This window comes from Octopus bimaculoides, chromosome 14, assembly GCF_046866305.1.
Source record: "Octopus bimaculoides isolate indiv1 chromosome 14, ASM4686630v1, whole genome shotgun sequence".
NCBI classification, from domain to species: domain Eukaryota; kingdom Metazoa; phylum Mollusca; class Cephalopoda; order Octopoda; family Octopodidae; genus Octopus; species Octopus bimaculoides.
In genome coordinates, this window is record NC_142941.1 from 7,124,852 (window position 1) to 7,137,859 (window position 13,008).

The 13,008-nt window shown below is 36.5% G+C and overlaps 2 protein-coding genes across 2 annotated transcripts; both read left to right on the forward strand.

The window, feature by feature from the left end:
• Positions 1 to 2,874: 2,874 nt before the first annotated feature.
• Positions 2,875 to 6,008, forward strand: LOC149132612 (uncharacterized). The gene is made up of 3 exons (XM_089362238.1): positions 2,875 to 3,041; positions 4,027 to 4,180; positions 5,739 to 6,008. The coding sequence occupies exons 1-3, from the start codon at positions 2,969 to 2,971 to the stop codon at positions 5,983 to 5,985; spliced, it is 474 nt and encodes a 157-aa protein (XP_089218364.1). The 5' UTR covers positions 2,875 to 2,968; the 3' UTR covers positions 5,986 to 6,008.
• Positions 6,009 to 9,590: 3,582 nt separating this feature from the next.
• Positions 9,591 to 12,755, forward strand: LOC106873399 (uncharacterized). The gene is made up of 3 exons (XM_014920744.3): positions 9,591 to 9,757; positions 10,742 to 10,895; positions 12,486 to 12,755. The coding sequence occupies exons 1-3, from the start codon at positions 9,685 to 9,687 to the stop codon at positions 12,730 to 12,732; spliced, it is 474 nt and encodes a 157-aa protein (XP_014776230.1). The 5' UTR covers positions 9,591 to 9,684; the 3' UTR covers positions 12,733 to 12,755.
• Positions 12,756 to 13,008: the final 253 nt, after the last annotated feature.

Below are 13,008 nucleotides of genomic sequence, written 5' to 3' on the forward strand. Positions count from 1 at the left end.
AGAATAAGTTTAGCATAATGAATGTTGTGGGTAACATAGCTAAGTCATGAGATGAAGTAAAAGTCTAAGCTTTGAATGGTGTTTAGAAAAATATATAGTCAAGCTGTATACGTGAGCTTACAAGTTTTTCATAAAGCGGACATCTGCGTCAAATCTGGAAAGCTATTTTGACACTTGCAAACGTAAGGTCTGAAGATGTCATGGAGGATGACGTGGTCGAACCGCTAGCGTTTCATAGAACAAAAGTTTAAGTAACGAGGAGCTGATGCTGTTAGGACAAAGTAAGCTGGGAAGACATGAAAATACAGAAATACGGGAATATAACATAAAAAGTACAAGAGACAGCATGGCCGCAGCTCTAAGCTGAAATTATAAACAATAAACTGAGTTCAGTTCGTAGACCGAGAGGATTGCACCATAACCCTCAAATATTTTTGAATAAGGTTCTCAGTGTGATTGTGAAGTAGCCAGTGAATAAATCGTCACTAAACGTTTGCATTCTTTATATCTAAACATGGATGCCTTGTTACCGCACCGAGTACAATGTAATTAGCTTTGTGAGAACCTCTCATATAGGCGTTTGGTGCATAGAAGCATGCATAGATACTAGCAGACGAATTTCGTCTGTAAGCTTTTATACATTAAGCGCCTACAGGAGTGGGTTTCTCAGAGCTCTAATAACGCAGTATTCGGTGTTATAACTAAGCTTCCATGTTCAGTTGGATATAAAAATTATCTTTTGATATTAATACTACTTAATATCAAAATCATCCTCAAATCTGAAACATGGTATGAAATTCGTTAAGAGAATATTCCTCATTTGATCAGTAGCATGACTAATAGAGACCTTGCACTGAAAAATGTAAAGGGCATGTCTACTAAATATTAGATATTCACGTTATAATAATTAGTAAATAATCTGAATGTATAATTTCAGATTTAAATAAATGTTAACGATTATAATGGTGTCTATTTACTCCTGTCATGTCTGTGTACTTGCACACAATTTACTTAGAATAACAATATCCTTTGTGTGAACAAAATAAATTTGAACAAATATTATTGTCAAGAAATGTTTTACTATTTTCCATTGTATGTAAATTTTTTAAGTATTCGTATGAAATAAGCACAAATTTGTTAGAAACGGTATTTTTATGGTTTTTGAGACAAAGCGAGGGTATCCTGTAGCTCACAAAGTTGAAAAAAACTGGGGCCATTTTGGGATTCAAAGACCAAAAGTTAGACAAAAGTAAGTGTTAGATCTAACTCAAGGAAAATTGTGTTCCTCAAAGTTAACAATTCTAAGATTGGAGGATAAGAGCAGAAAAAAAATGCTTAATTGTTCTTTGAAGAAGGCAAATACACTTGGATGCACAATCACTAAGCTACCACAACTGCTTCCGTGCTACGAAATATAATAAAATCAAATTCAAATTTAACTTTACACTATATGCCGTCTCATACGGGGGAATGCAAGTGTAAAAAGAACAGGTCGATGATCACTCGGCGGCCAACATTAATACGAGCTGAAGACAGTTAACAGTGGAACAGATGTTGAAGAGTAACAACCGGTCTCAACCGGTTTCAACCGGTAGAGGAAGCTTGCTTCTCAATGCATTGAATACCTAAGTAGATGGTGAATATGCTCCGGAATAATCATTTAAAGATGTTTTTGTTAAATGTTGTTATTGTTTTTGTTGAATAAAATTTATTGAAAAATAGCCGCAATAATTATGCACCAACATAATAATAATAATAATAATAATAATAATAATAATAATAATAATAATAATAATAATAATAATAATAATAATAATAATAATAATAATAATAATAATAATAATAATAATAATAATAATAATAATAATAATAATAATAATAATAATAATAATAATAATAATAATAATAATAATAATAATAATAATAATAATAATAATAATAATAATAATAATAATAATAATAATAATAATAATAATAATAATAATAATAATAATAATAATAATAATAATAATAATAATAATAATAATAATAATAATAACAACAACAACAACAACAACAACAACAACAACAACAACAACAATAATAATAATAATAATTTTAATAATAATAATAATAATTTTAATAATAATAAATAATTATAATAATAATTGAAAGACTTCAGACAAAAATCATGCCTCCTCATTGATATGACTGTCCCAATCAATATAAACGTATCTGTCAAGACCTACCGAAAACTGAGCAAGTATAAATAAAGATCTTGAAATAAAAATTAGCAAAATGTGGAACCTGCAGACTAAAACAATACCTGTTGTCATAATGACCTAGGAATGATAGCAAAAGGGGCTGATTGCTACCTAGCTCAGATACCAGGAAACTCCCAAATGGCAGAAATTCAAAAGATAGTGCTCTTGGGAACTGCCCATATCCTACGCAAAATACTTTCTATGTAATCTCAAATTTTAAAACAAACACATAATTTTCTTATGGTTTCTTAAACATTCTCTAGAACAACACTATGTACAAAACCAAATATATGGCACCCTAGGCATAACACCAACATGAACTTCTAACTTGTTGTCTCTTGAGGTCTCTGGGTGAGACTTGGAGCCAACTTGTACAAATGTAAAGCAAAAATCAAACATAAAATAACAATCCTTTCTACTGGAGGTACAATGCCTGTAATTTTAGGGGGAAGGGACTCGTCGTTTACATTGACCCTAGTAAGTGACTGGTACTTTTTTCTGTCGACCTCGCAATAATGAAAAGTGAAAACAACCTCGACGTAATTTGAACTTAGAACCTAAAGAGATGCGTCTAAGCATTTTCCCCGCCGCGCTAAAGATTCCTCCATTTCTCTGCGTTTGTTGAAATTGTAAAATATATATAAAACACGTATCATTTCAGGTCTTACAAGAAGTATGTGAATTGTCTGACCGAAGGCATTGGTAAATCCGACGAGGAGCAAGACATGTTCCTCAATTTACTTTATCAAAACGAATCGATGCACATCTCATACGCGGGAATCTGCCATGACGTAAACGGTAAGAAGTCTCCTAAGTCTGCATTGCAGCATATTATTGTTGTTGTGTGGAGGCGCAATGGCCCAGTGGTTAGGGCAGCGGACTCGCGGTCGTAGGATCGCGGTTTTCGATTCCCAGACCGGGCGTTGTGAGTGTTTATTGAGCGAAAACACCTAAAGCTCCACGAGGCTCCGGCAGGGGATGGTGGCGAACCCTGCTGTACTCTTCCACCACAACATTCTCTCACTCTTACTTCCTGTTTCTGTTGTGCCTGTAATTCAAAGGGTTGGCTTTGTCACACTGTGTCACGCTGAACATCCCCGAGAACTACGTTAAGGTTACACGTGTCCGTGGAGTGCTCAGCCACTTGCACGTTAATTTCACGAGCAGGCTGTTCCGTTGATCGGATCAACTGGAACCCTCGACGTCGTAAGCGACGGAGTGCCATACATACATACATTATTGTTGTTGTACGCTTGATCGCGTACATATTTAATCCTAACACTCGCAAATTTATAACTAGGAGTACCACACTGAGGAGAACAATAGGTAAATATAATTTACTTTAAATTCGAAACGCATCAGTCGTTAACATCGAAGTCGTGTGGATTCATCATTTTTCTGTTTGCTTACATAGAAAGGTATGTGATTGTCTCGGAGATTTTTTATTGTAGTTGAAAATACATTAGCGTCTATTTCTAATTCAGTACGTGGCGAGGCAGTTTTCGAGGCAGCTTCTTTCAGTTTTCGTTTACCAAATTCACTCATAAGGCTTTGGTCGACCCGACTATATAGTAGGAGACACCTGCCCAAGGTGGTGCGCTGTCGGCACTGAAACCGGTATCACGTAGCCACAAGAGCGAATTCCTCAAACAAGCAAGCCATACCCGCTTGCATCAATAAGCAATGTCGGTATTAAGTAATGCTGAACGTTTTGTTTTTGCTTCCACGGCTGTGTTGTAAATGTATTCACACCCGTTTAACTACTTTCTTATTTTCCGAGCAGATCTTATAAAAGGTACCCAATGCTTGGCGATAACCGAAGAGTTGAAAGTATGCTATAATAATTTCGCCAGGTCACTTTCAATGATAACGGAGAAATTTGAAGCGCCTCTACCTGATCATCCGGCTAGCGGTACCCTGAAAGCGTCAGCCTGCAAGTAAGTATAGAAGGCTAAAAATATATGAGACAATTTTGAGGACCTTATGTATATCTTATATATATATATATATATATATATATATATATATATATATATATATATATATATATATGTATATGTCGGGCGAAATGCTTAGCGGTATTCTGTCTTTACGTTCTGAGAACAAATTCCATCGAGGTCGACTTTGCCTTTCATCCTTTCGGGGTCGATAAATTAAGTACCAGTTGCGTACTGAGGTCGATCTAATCGACTGGTCCCCACCCCCAAAATTTTCGGGCCATGTGCCTAGAGTAGAAAAGTATATATATATATATATATATATATATATATGACTACACACGTACTGTTGGTGATTTCTTTTCCTTCTTTAGACTTTTTCCTTCTCTCGTTTCCGACGAAGAGCTACGGTCGTAACGTCAAACTCTTTCTTTTTACCGACCGTCAAGCTAATACTTTCTTTATGCACGTCCGCTTGTCGTCCGTTAATTTGATTCGTTTATTTGAATCGACTATATACATCCATATATATATATATATATATATATATATATATATATATATATATATATATATATATATATAGCAATAAGAAAATGGAGGGGATCAATAGGTGGTATTCATCAACTTCTAGACATTATATTATGTCAATTTACTTATTTAGTAAAACGACAATTATAACAATATACATACATGTATAACATATTATGCTTTACATATATAATATATAAAATATAAAAATATCAGTAATTATTAAAACATATAACATAGAGCAATAGAAATTGGGATAATATCTTACAGCTATTTCAGCCAAGAGGCAATAATACCTCATTCTACTTTTATCCCTCCAGTGGACTGAAGTAATTAGTAGATGAAATTGAGGTACTTGGGTGTTTCTCTAGGCTTCGTCAGAGGTTTTAGAAAGTATATATAGTTAAGTTATCGTTAAGTTTATCGATCGGTGCGGGGTATAGCCCAGACTATACTCCCTCCAGACAACCAGGCCAGAATATACCCCTGCCAAGACTATACCCCAGGCTTGCGGACAAATAACACAGATGTACCTCACTTATAAAAGTTGCCTCTTTAGCCTGCTGGGCTTCAGCGAAGAAGCTGCCAATACCTCAGAGCACAGAACACACTGTGGTCTTTCTACTCGACCAGTAAGCACAGTGAAACCGAGGCTCAAATATGACTCGTCGTATCTCCTTTTCTTTGTTAAAGACGTTCTACAAATAAATATAATAACAATATGCAAACGTTGTGCAGACGGAAGGGCCGCCCCAGGCGACACACACTCTTGCTACGCTAGTATGTGTGTAAGGTATAGAATTGCCTTTGGTACAGAACAGGATGGTAATGCAGTGCTTATTTACAAAAAGAGAGATTTGGTTTCTACTTTTAGCATGCAGCGGGATCTCATACAGTCTCTTGGCAGTTTATAGCTCCACTTACTCTTCACTTTCTTTCATTTTTTTTTTTTTTGTTTCACTTGTGTAAACATGTTTGTTTATTATTTCTTAAATATCTTTTTTTTTCTTCTTTGCTTCCGCTCTAGCGTGACCGTTACAAGATACAAATGCGAACTCGCCATCTACAGGCGCTGCAGCAAGAGAGTTGGGCAAATTATGATGAACTTCTTGGTCGGAGCATTGCCCAGTCGCTGCCAGATTCAAATGGGAGTGACATCCGAGTACACTGCCATGTATGGAAGCAATATCAGTAGAGTTACTTCCAGTTGGCCCGTGGTGTTCTTGTGTGTTTTACTCACTCTAAATTCCTCATTCTTCCAAACATTGCAATAAAGTATTTGTATTGTTCTTCGCAGCTTCTGTTTTGTTGTTGTTGTTATCGATGGTGGTTGTAGCGGTGGTGGTGGTAGTGGTAGTGGTGATGGTGGTTGTGGTGGTGATAATGGTTCTCGTAGTGGTGGTGGTGGTTGTTGTGGTCGTTGTTGTGGGGGAGGTGGGGATGAAGTCGATTACATCGACCCCAGTGTTTCTCTGGCACTTGGTTTATCGACCCTCCCGAGAAGATGAGAGGCAAAGTCAACCACGGCGGAATTTGAACTCAGAACGTAGCGGCAAACGAAATACAGCTTAGCATTTCGTCCGGCTCTACCAGCTCCTCGCCGCCTTGTAGCACGTGATAATTGAAGTGAAAATGTCATGTCTACTTTCCGCCCTTTTCATTAATCTATTAAGCCATAAAATGTCGCTTTTGTCACGTCACTAGGTAATAATTGATTTATAGCTGTCTCTTCAGTGTTTAGTACGCTTTAGTACAAGATAGTACTAAAACAGTGGGTTGGGAGCGGGTGAGAGTTTTAATGGAACAGCAACCTGCCAGAAATAGAATCTGTCTGTCTGTCTGTCTGTACATCAGTCACTGTTCCAATCACTATCTATCTATCTATCTATCTATCTGCATGGAAGAGCCTTTTCGAAGGATGGTTTACAAAACATCTTGTGTTCTGCTGTAGAAAAGTACAGTCTTAGACGTAATAGTTCCAACAATCTTTTCTCCCCGCCCAGTTCAGCTAGATGAGTTTTGTGATAATGTAAGAATAGAATATATCCCCAAGAACATAAGGTTTTTACTCCAAACAATGGATCAAGGTGTAGCAGCTAATTTCAAGGCATATCCGGGAAAAAAATTTTCCAAACAACTTATAAAAGCAATTGAAGGGGAGATAAATCTACAATTAAAGACTTTTAGAATAAGTTTAGCATAATGAATGTTGTGGGTAACATAGCTAAGTCATGAGATGAAGTAAAAGTCTAAGCTTTGAATGGTGTTTAGAAAAATATATAGTCAAGCTGTATACGTGAGCTTACAAGTTTTTCATAAAGCGGACATCTGCGTCAAATCTGGAAAGCTATTTTGACACTTGCAAACGTAAGGTCTGAAGATGTCATGGAGGATGACGTGGTCGAACCGCTAGCGTTTCATAGAACAAAAGTTTAAGTAACGAGGAGCTGATGCTGTTAGGACAAAGTAAGCTGGGAAGACATGAAAATACAGAAATACGGGAATATAACATAAAAAGTACAAGAGACAGCATGGCCGCAGCTCTAAGCTGAAATTATAAACAATAAACTGAGTTCAGTTCGTAGACCGAGAGGATTGCACCATAACCCTCAAATATTTTTGAATAAGGTTCTCAGTGTGATTGTGAAGTAGCCAGTGAATAAATCGTCACTAAACGTTTGCATTCTTTATATCTAAACATGGATGCCTTGTTACCGCACCGAGTACAATGTAATTAGCTTTGTGAGAACCTCTCATATAGGCGTTTGGTGCATAGAAGCATGCATAGATACTAGCAGACGAATTTCGTCTGTAAGCTTTTATACATTAAGCGCCTACAGGAGTGGGTTTCTCAGAGCTCTAATAACGCAGTATTCGGTGTTATAACTAAGCTTCCATGTTCAGTTGGATATAAAAATTATCTTTTGATATTAATACTACTTAATATCAAAATCATCCTCAAATCTGAAACATGGTATGAAATTCGTTAAGAGAATATTCCTCATTTGATCAGTAGCATGACTAATAGAGACCTTGCACTGAAAAATGTAAAGGGCATGTCTACTAAATATTAGATATTCACGTTATAATAATTAGTAAATAATCTGAATGTATAATTTCAGATTTAAATAAATGTTAACGATTATAATGGTGTCTATTTACTCCTGTCATGTCTGTGTACTTGCACACAATTTACTTAGAATAACAATATCCTTTGTGTGAACAAAATAAATTTGAACAAATATTATTGTCAAGAAATGTTTTACTATTTTCCATTGTATGTAAATTTTTTAAGTATTCGTATGAAATAAGCACAAATTTGTTAGAAACGGTATTTTTATGGTTTTTGAGACAAAGCGAGGGTATCCTGTAGCTCACAAAGTTGAAAAAAACTGGGGCCATTTTGGGATTCAAAGACCAAAAGTTAGACAAAAGTAAGTGTTAGATCTAACTCAAGGAAAATTGTGTTCCTCAAAGTTAACAATTCTAAGATTGGAGGATAAGAGCAGAAAAAAAATGCTTAATTGTTCTTTGAAGAAGGCAAATACACTTGGATGCACACTCACTAAGCTACCACAACTGCTTCCGTGCTACGAAATATAATAAAATCAAATTCAAATTTAACTTTACACTATATGCCGTCTCATACGGGGGAATGCAAGTGTAAAAAGAACAGGTCGATGATCACTCGGCGGCCAACATTAATACGAGCTGAAGACAGTTAACAGTGGAACAGATGTTGAAGAGTAACAACCGGTCTCAACCGGTTTCAACCGGTAGAGGAAGCTTGCTTCTCAATGCATTGAATACCTAAGTAGATGGTGAATATGCTCCGGAATAATCATTTAAAGATGTTTTTGTTAAATGTTGTTATTGTTTTTGTTGAATAAAATTTATTGAAAAATAGCCGCAATAATTATGCACCAACATAATAATAATAATAATAATAATAATAATAATAATAATAATAATAATAATAATAATAATAATAATAATAATAATAATAATAATAATAATAATAATAATAATAATAATAATAATAATAATAATAATAACAACAACAACAACAACAACAACAACAACAATAATAATAATAATAATTTTAATAATAATAATAATAATTTTAATAATAATAAATAATTATAATAATAATTGAAAGACTTCAGACAAAAATCATGCCTCCTCATTGATATGACTGTCCCAATCAATATAAACGTATCTGTCAAGACCTACCGAAAACTGAGCAAGTATAAATAAAGATCTTGAAATAAAAATTAGCAAAATGTGGAACCTGCAGACTAAAACAATACCTGTTGTCATAATGACCTAGGAATGATAGCAAAAGGGGCTGATTGCTACCTAGCTCAGATACCAGGAAACTCCCAAATGGCAGAAATTCAAAAGATAGTGCTCTTGGGAACTGCCCATATCCTACGCAAAATACTTTCTATGTAATCTCAAATTTTAAAACAAACACATAATTTTCTTATGGTTTCTTAAACATTCTCTAGAACAACACTATGTACAAAACCAAATATATGGCACCCTAGGCATAACACCAACATGAACTTCTAACTTGTTGTCTCTTGAGGTCTCTGGGTGAGACTTGGAGCCAACTTGTACAAATGTAAAGCAAAAATCAAACATAAAATAACAATCCTTTCTACTGGAGGTACAATGCCTGTAATTTTAGGGGGAAGGGACTCGTCGTTTACATTGACCCTAGTAAGTGACTGGTACTTTTTTCTGTCGACCTCGCAATAATGAAAAGTGAAAACAACCTCGACGTAATTTGAACTTAGAACCTAAAGAGATGCGTCTAAGCATTTTCCCCGCCGCGCTAAAGATTCCTCCATTTCTCTGCGTTTGTTGAAATTGTAAAATATATATAAAACACGTATCATTTCAGGTCTTACAAGAAGTATGTGAATTGTCTGACCGAAGGCATTGGTAAATCCGACGAGGAGCAAGACATGTTCCTCAATTTACTTTATCAAAACGAATCGATGCACATCTCATACGCGGGAATCTGCCATGACGTAAACGGTAAGAAGTCTCCTAAGTCTGCATTGCAGCATATTATTGTTGTTGTGTGGAGGCGCAATGGCCCAGTGGTTAGGGCAGCGGACTCGCGGTCGTAGGATCGCGGTTTTCGATTCCCAGACCGGGCGTTGTGAGTGTTTATTGAGCGAAAACACCTAAAGCTCCACGAGGCTCCGGCAGGGGATGGTGGCGAACCCTGCTGTACTCTTCCACCACAACATTCTCTCACTCTTACTTCCTGTTTCTGTTGTGCCTGTAATTCAAAGGGTTGGCTTTGTCACACTGTGTCACGCTGAACATCCCCGAGAACTACGTTAAGGTTACACGTGTCCGTGGAGTGCTCAGCCACTTGCACGTTAATTTCACGAGCAGGCTGTTCCGTTGATCGGATCAACTGGAACCCTCGACGTCGTAAGCGACGGAGTGCCATACATACATACATTATTGTTGTTGTACGCTTGATCGCGTACATATTTAATCCTAACACTCGCAAATTTATAACTAGGAGTACCACACTGAGGAGAACAATAGGTAAATATAATTTACTTTAAATTCGAAACGCATCAGTCGTTAACATCGAAGTCGTGTGGATTCATCATTTTTCTGTTTGCTTACATAGAAAGGTATGTGATTGTCTCGGAGATTTTTATTGTAGTTGAAAATACATTAGCGTCTATTTCTAATTCAGTACGTGGCGAGGCAGTTTTCGAGGCAGCTTCTTTCAGTTTTCGTTTACCAAATTCACTCATAAGGCTTTGGTCGACCCGACTATATAGTAGGAGACACCTGCCCAAGGTGGTGCGCTGTCGGCACTGAAACCGGTATCACGTAGCCACAAGAGCGAATTCCTCAAACAAGCAAGCCATACCCGCTTGCATCAATAAGCAATGTCGGTATTAAGTAATGCTGAACGTTTTGTTTTTGCTTCCACGGCTGTGTTGTAAATGTATTCACACCCGTTTAACTACTTTCTTATTTTCCGAGCAGATCTTATAAAAGGTACCCAATGCTTGGCGATAACCGAAGAGTTGAAAGTATGCTATAATAATTTCGCCAGGTCACTTTCAATGATAACGGAGAAATTTGAAGCGCCTCTACCTGATCATCCGGCTAGCGGTACCCTGAAAGCGTCAGCCTGCAAGTAAGTATAGAAGGCTAAAAATATATGAGACAATTTTGAGGACCTTATGTATATCTTATATATATATATATATATATATATATATATATATATATATATATATATATATATATATATATATATATATATATATATATATATATATATATGTATATGTCGGGCGAAATGCTTAGCGGTATTCTGTCTTTACGTTCTGAGAACAAATTCCATCGAGGTCGACTTTGCCTTTCATCCTTTCGGGGTCGATAAATTAAGTACCAGTTGCGTACTGGGGTCGATCTAATCGACTGGTCCCCACCCCCAAAATTTTCGGGCCATGTGCCTAGAGTAGAAAAGTATATATATATATATATATATATATATATATGACTACACACGTACTGTTGGTGATTTCTTTTCCTTCTTTAGACTTTTTCCTTCTCTCGTTTCCGACGAAGAGCTACGGTCGTAACGTCAAACTCTTTCTTTTTACCGACCGTCAAGCTAATACTTTCTTTATGCACGTCCGCTTGTCGTCCGTTAATTTGATTCGTTTATTTGAATCGACTATATACATCCATATATATATATATATATATATATATATATATATATATATATATATATATATATATATAGCAATAAGAAAATGGAGGGGATCAATAGGTGGTATTCATCAACTTCTAGACATTATATTATGTCAATTTACTTATTTAGTAAAACGACAATTATAACAATATACATACATGTATAACATATTATGCTTTACATATATAATATATAAAATATAAAAATATCAGTAATTATTAAAACATATAACATAGAGCAATAGAAATTGGGATAATATCTTACAGCTATTTCAGCCAAGAGGCAATAATACCTCATTCTACTTTTATCCCTCCAGTGGACTGAAGTAATTAGTAGATGAAATTGAGGTACTTGGGTGTTTCTCTAGGCTTCGTCAGAGGTTTTAGAAAGTATATATAGTTAAGTTATCGTTAAGTTTATCGATCGGTGCGGGGTATAGCCCAGACTATACTCCCTCCAGACAACCAGGCCAGAATATACCCCTGCCAAGACTATACCCCAGGCTTGCGGACAAATAACACAGATGTACCTCACTTATAAAAGTTGCCTCTTTAGCCTGCTGGGCTTCAGCGAAGAAGCTGCCAATACCTCAGAGCACAGAACACACTGTGGTCTTTCTACTCGACCAGTAAGCACAGTGAAACCGAGGCTCAAATATGACTCGTCGTATCTCCTTTTCTTTGTTAAAGACGTTCTACAAATAAATATAATAACAATATGCAAACGTTGTGCAGACGGAAGGGCCGCCCCAGGCGACACACACTCTTGCTACGCTAGTATGTGTGTAAGGTATAGAATTGCCTTTGGTACAGAACAGGATGGTAATGCAGTGCTTATTTACAAAAAGAGAGATTTGGTTTCTACTTTTAGCATGCAGCGGGATCTCATACAGTCTCTTGGCAGTTTATAGCTCCACTTACTCTTCACTTTCTTTCATTTTTTTTTTTTTTGTTTCACTTGTGTAAACATGTTTGTTTATTATTTCTTAAATATCTTTTTTTTTCTTCTTTGCTTCCGCTCTAGCGTGACCGTTACAAGATACAAATGCGAACTCGCCATCTACAGGCGCTGCAGCAAGAGAGTTGGGCAAATTATGATGAACTTCTTGGTCGGAGCATTGCCCAGTCGCTGCCAGATTCAAATGGGAGTGACATCCGAGTACACTGCCATGTATGGAAGCAATATCAGTAGAGTTACTTCCAGTTGGCCCGTGGTGTTCTTGTGTGTTTTACTCACTCTAAATTCCTCATTCTTCCAAACATTGCAATAAAGTATTTGTATTGTTCTTCGCAGCTTCTGTTTTGTTGTTGTTGTTATCGATGGTGGTTGTAGCGGTGGTGGTGGTAGTGGTAGTGGTGATGGTGGTTGTGGTGGTGATAATGGTTCTCGTAGTGGTGGTGGTGGTTGTTGTGGTCGTTGTTGTGGGGGAGGTGGGGATGAAGTCGATTACATCGACCCCAGTGTTTCTCTGGCACTTGGTTTATCGACCCTCCCGAGAAGATGAGAGGCAAAGTCAACCACGGCGGAATTTGAACTCAGAACGTAG

Coding starts and splice junctions, on each gene's coding strand:
- LOC106873399 (XM_014920744.3), top strand. CDS start 9,685: ATGTTCCTCAATTTACTTTATCAAAACGAATCGATGCACATCTCATAC. Junction 9,758..10,741: donor AATCTGCCATGACGTAAACG/GTAAGAAGTCTC, acceptor TTTTCCGAGCAG/ATCTTATAAAAGGTACCCAA. Junction 10,896..12,485: donor CTGAAAGCGTCAGCCTGCAA/GTAAGTATAGAA, acceptor CTTCCGCTCTAG/CGTGACCGTTACAAGATACA.
- LOC149132612 (XM_089362238.1), top strand. CDS start 2,969: ATGTTCCTCAATTTACTTTATCAAAACGAATCGATGCACATCTCATAC. Junction 3,042..4,026: donor AATCTGCCATGACGTAAACG/GTAAGAAGTCTC, acceptor TTTTCCGAGCAG/ATCTTATAAAAGGTACCCAA. Junction 4,181..5,738: donor CTGAAAGCGTCAGCCTGCAA/GTAAGTATAGAA, acceptor CTTCCGCTCTAG/CGTGACCGTTACAAGATACA.